This window comes from Austrofundulus limnaeus, unplaced genomic scaffold (assembly GCF_001266775.1).
Source record: "Austrofundulus limnaeus strain Quisiro unplaced genomic scaffold, Austrofundulus_limnaeus-1.0 Scaffold14, whole genome shotgun sequence".
NCBI lineage: Eukaryota > Metazoa > Chordata > Actinopteri > Cyprinodontiformes > Rivulidae > Austrofundulus > Austrofundulus limnaeus.
This window is the reverse complement of record NW_013952416.1, coordinates 3455174-3457279: the sequence shown is the minus strand read 5'-3', so window position 1 is coordinate 3457279 and position 2106 is coordinate 3455174. Positions and strand designations below refer to the sequence as shown.

General features: G+C 33.9%; 1 protein-coding gene across 1 annotated transcript in view; it reads left to right on the top strand.

Annotated features, from left to right (window-relative positions):
- The window catches only part of grid2 (glutamate receptor, ionotropic, delta 2), a gene marked incomplete in the record, with an annotated part of 448996 nt that overhangs the window by 283483 nt on the left and 163407 nt on the right, over window positions 1-2106 (top strand). Inside the window, 1 exon segment of the mRNA XM_014002727.1 lies at window positions 899-952. Within this exon segment, the coding sequence (XP_013858181.1) occupies window positions 899-952 (54 nt within the window).

Genomic DNA, 2106 nt, shown 5'->3' with positions numbered 1-2106 from the left:
ATGTTACATTGATAAGGCATTAATTCATTATTTTTTGATAAAATATAAATTTTGCACACTTTTAAATCAAAACCCTACATTTGCCTTTTTTTCCACATTCCACTTTTGGGCTTAATCCTCGTTTCGATGTGATGGGTTACATTGGAATAAAAATGGACCAAAATAACGCAATTACAGAGTAAAACAAATGTTATTAAATAAAAGACTGTACAGACATTTTATGAGAAGTCCCAAACAGATTTGCCTTTTGTCATTGTCGTTTTTAACTCTTCTGCTGACCTTGGGTCAAAGTGGGTCATTTGACACARGGGCAACAGGAGAGTTAAGCTGCATTATTACTAATTCATGTAAACTCCTCTTTTTTTTTTCTTGTGTTGAAATCAAGCAGTTTTYTGGCTGAGAGTTTCCTGCATGTGTGATTCAGCTGCAGCATCAAGGACAGAAAAGAGTGTATATACTCTAAAATTTGTCTAATCTGTATGAAATAAGAATTTTTTTACTGCTGAGATGTAAGCATGTGTATTTATATGGGTATTTTCTGTGACCGATAAGAAAGCTTTGCAACATTAGCATGCGATTAAAAAGACATTTGACTGATACATTCAGAAACTTTGAAATGTTTTTTTTTTCACATAACATAAGTCAAGCTTCACACAGATTTTAAGCCTTGTATATATCTGTATTTTTTATTTTTATATTGGCACTAAGGTGCAATGAATCATGCTCCTAAAATTACAAAGATCTGTTGAATACGAATACAACTTCTTCTTTAGGTGTTAAACACRACTCATGTCCTAAAATTTCTGATTGTCCTGCTATTAAAGCACAAGTCAAGTCTTTCTCAAAATASTTATTTTTTCCTCATTTTTATTTTGTGATTCTTGTTTGTTGTTTTCAGGTCGTGGAAACCAACTTGGTTGCCTTCGATTGTCACTGGATCCTGATTAATGAGGTCAGTGCCATGGAAGTGATTTATGGATGTGCATTTGGTTCACCTTTTTTGTCTCAATTATCTTAAGAATATTTATGAGTTTGGACTCAGAATGCTTATCTCTCCACTGTCTGAGATGTCTCCTGAAAGGAGGCGAACTCTTAAAAAAATGACTAGTTTCTGACACAAGCTGATTCCTGAAGCACATTGATCAATGACAGTTTTGAACACATTAATGATATCTGCTGTAGTATTCTAAATACAGTACAGATTGTTTAATCTKACTTTATTCACAACCATGGATAATAAGGTGATGGTTTGTTGAGTACCTCAGGTGATACAATATATTCAGGAAGAAATGCAAAACAATCAAGGTTAACAAAAATGTTTATTCAGAATTAAATTCATCATTGTAAATACAGTTTGAAATAGCTTAATTAGTTTGAATGAGTTTCTTGAAATAATAATAAAAAACACATTTGAATTGCTTTTTCTTTTTGTGGTCAGATAAAATTGGATAATAATACTTGTATCATGCTGTCAAAAGATAGGTTACATTTTCTAATTTAGGTTTGTCAATGAATGTACAACGGCCACATTGAAAAAATACATAAATTAAGAAAAACCTGATCATTCATCAACAATGTAACCACTTAATACTTTGCAATTCCATTTAAACAAACTCTAGCATTATCAAAGATGTATCTAGACCAACATGTAGATAAACATACACAACAATTTAAAGAAGAATATGTTGGAAAAAAATGCAGTTCTAACAAGCTCCAGTCCAGCAGTGCTGTTTATCTTTTGGCGACACTCTTTTCTGAAGAGGTCAACACAGCAAGCAAACTCACATGAGGGTTTGGAAATAGTCTGTGCCAGATGCCCTCCCTGATACAACCTGGGCTCGAACCTGRAGCCTGGGGATTACAAGAGTTGCAGCACTGACCACCAAGCCACCACAGTCTTCATTTCCAGCAGTGCTGTTTTTACTTCATATTTCAAATAGAGAGCACACTGAACCCACAAAAAAAAGTGGTTTCTTGATGGCCTTGGGCGTTACAGTGAATTGGCAAAAAACAGCAGGGGTGTACGCTGCCAATCCTGTACAGGAAGAAAGAAAAACTTCATTTGGTACAATTCAAGAAAAAAAATATACTCAGATAGTGTTTGTT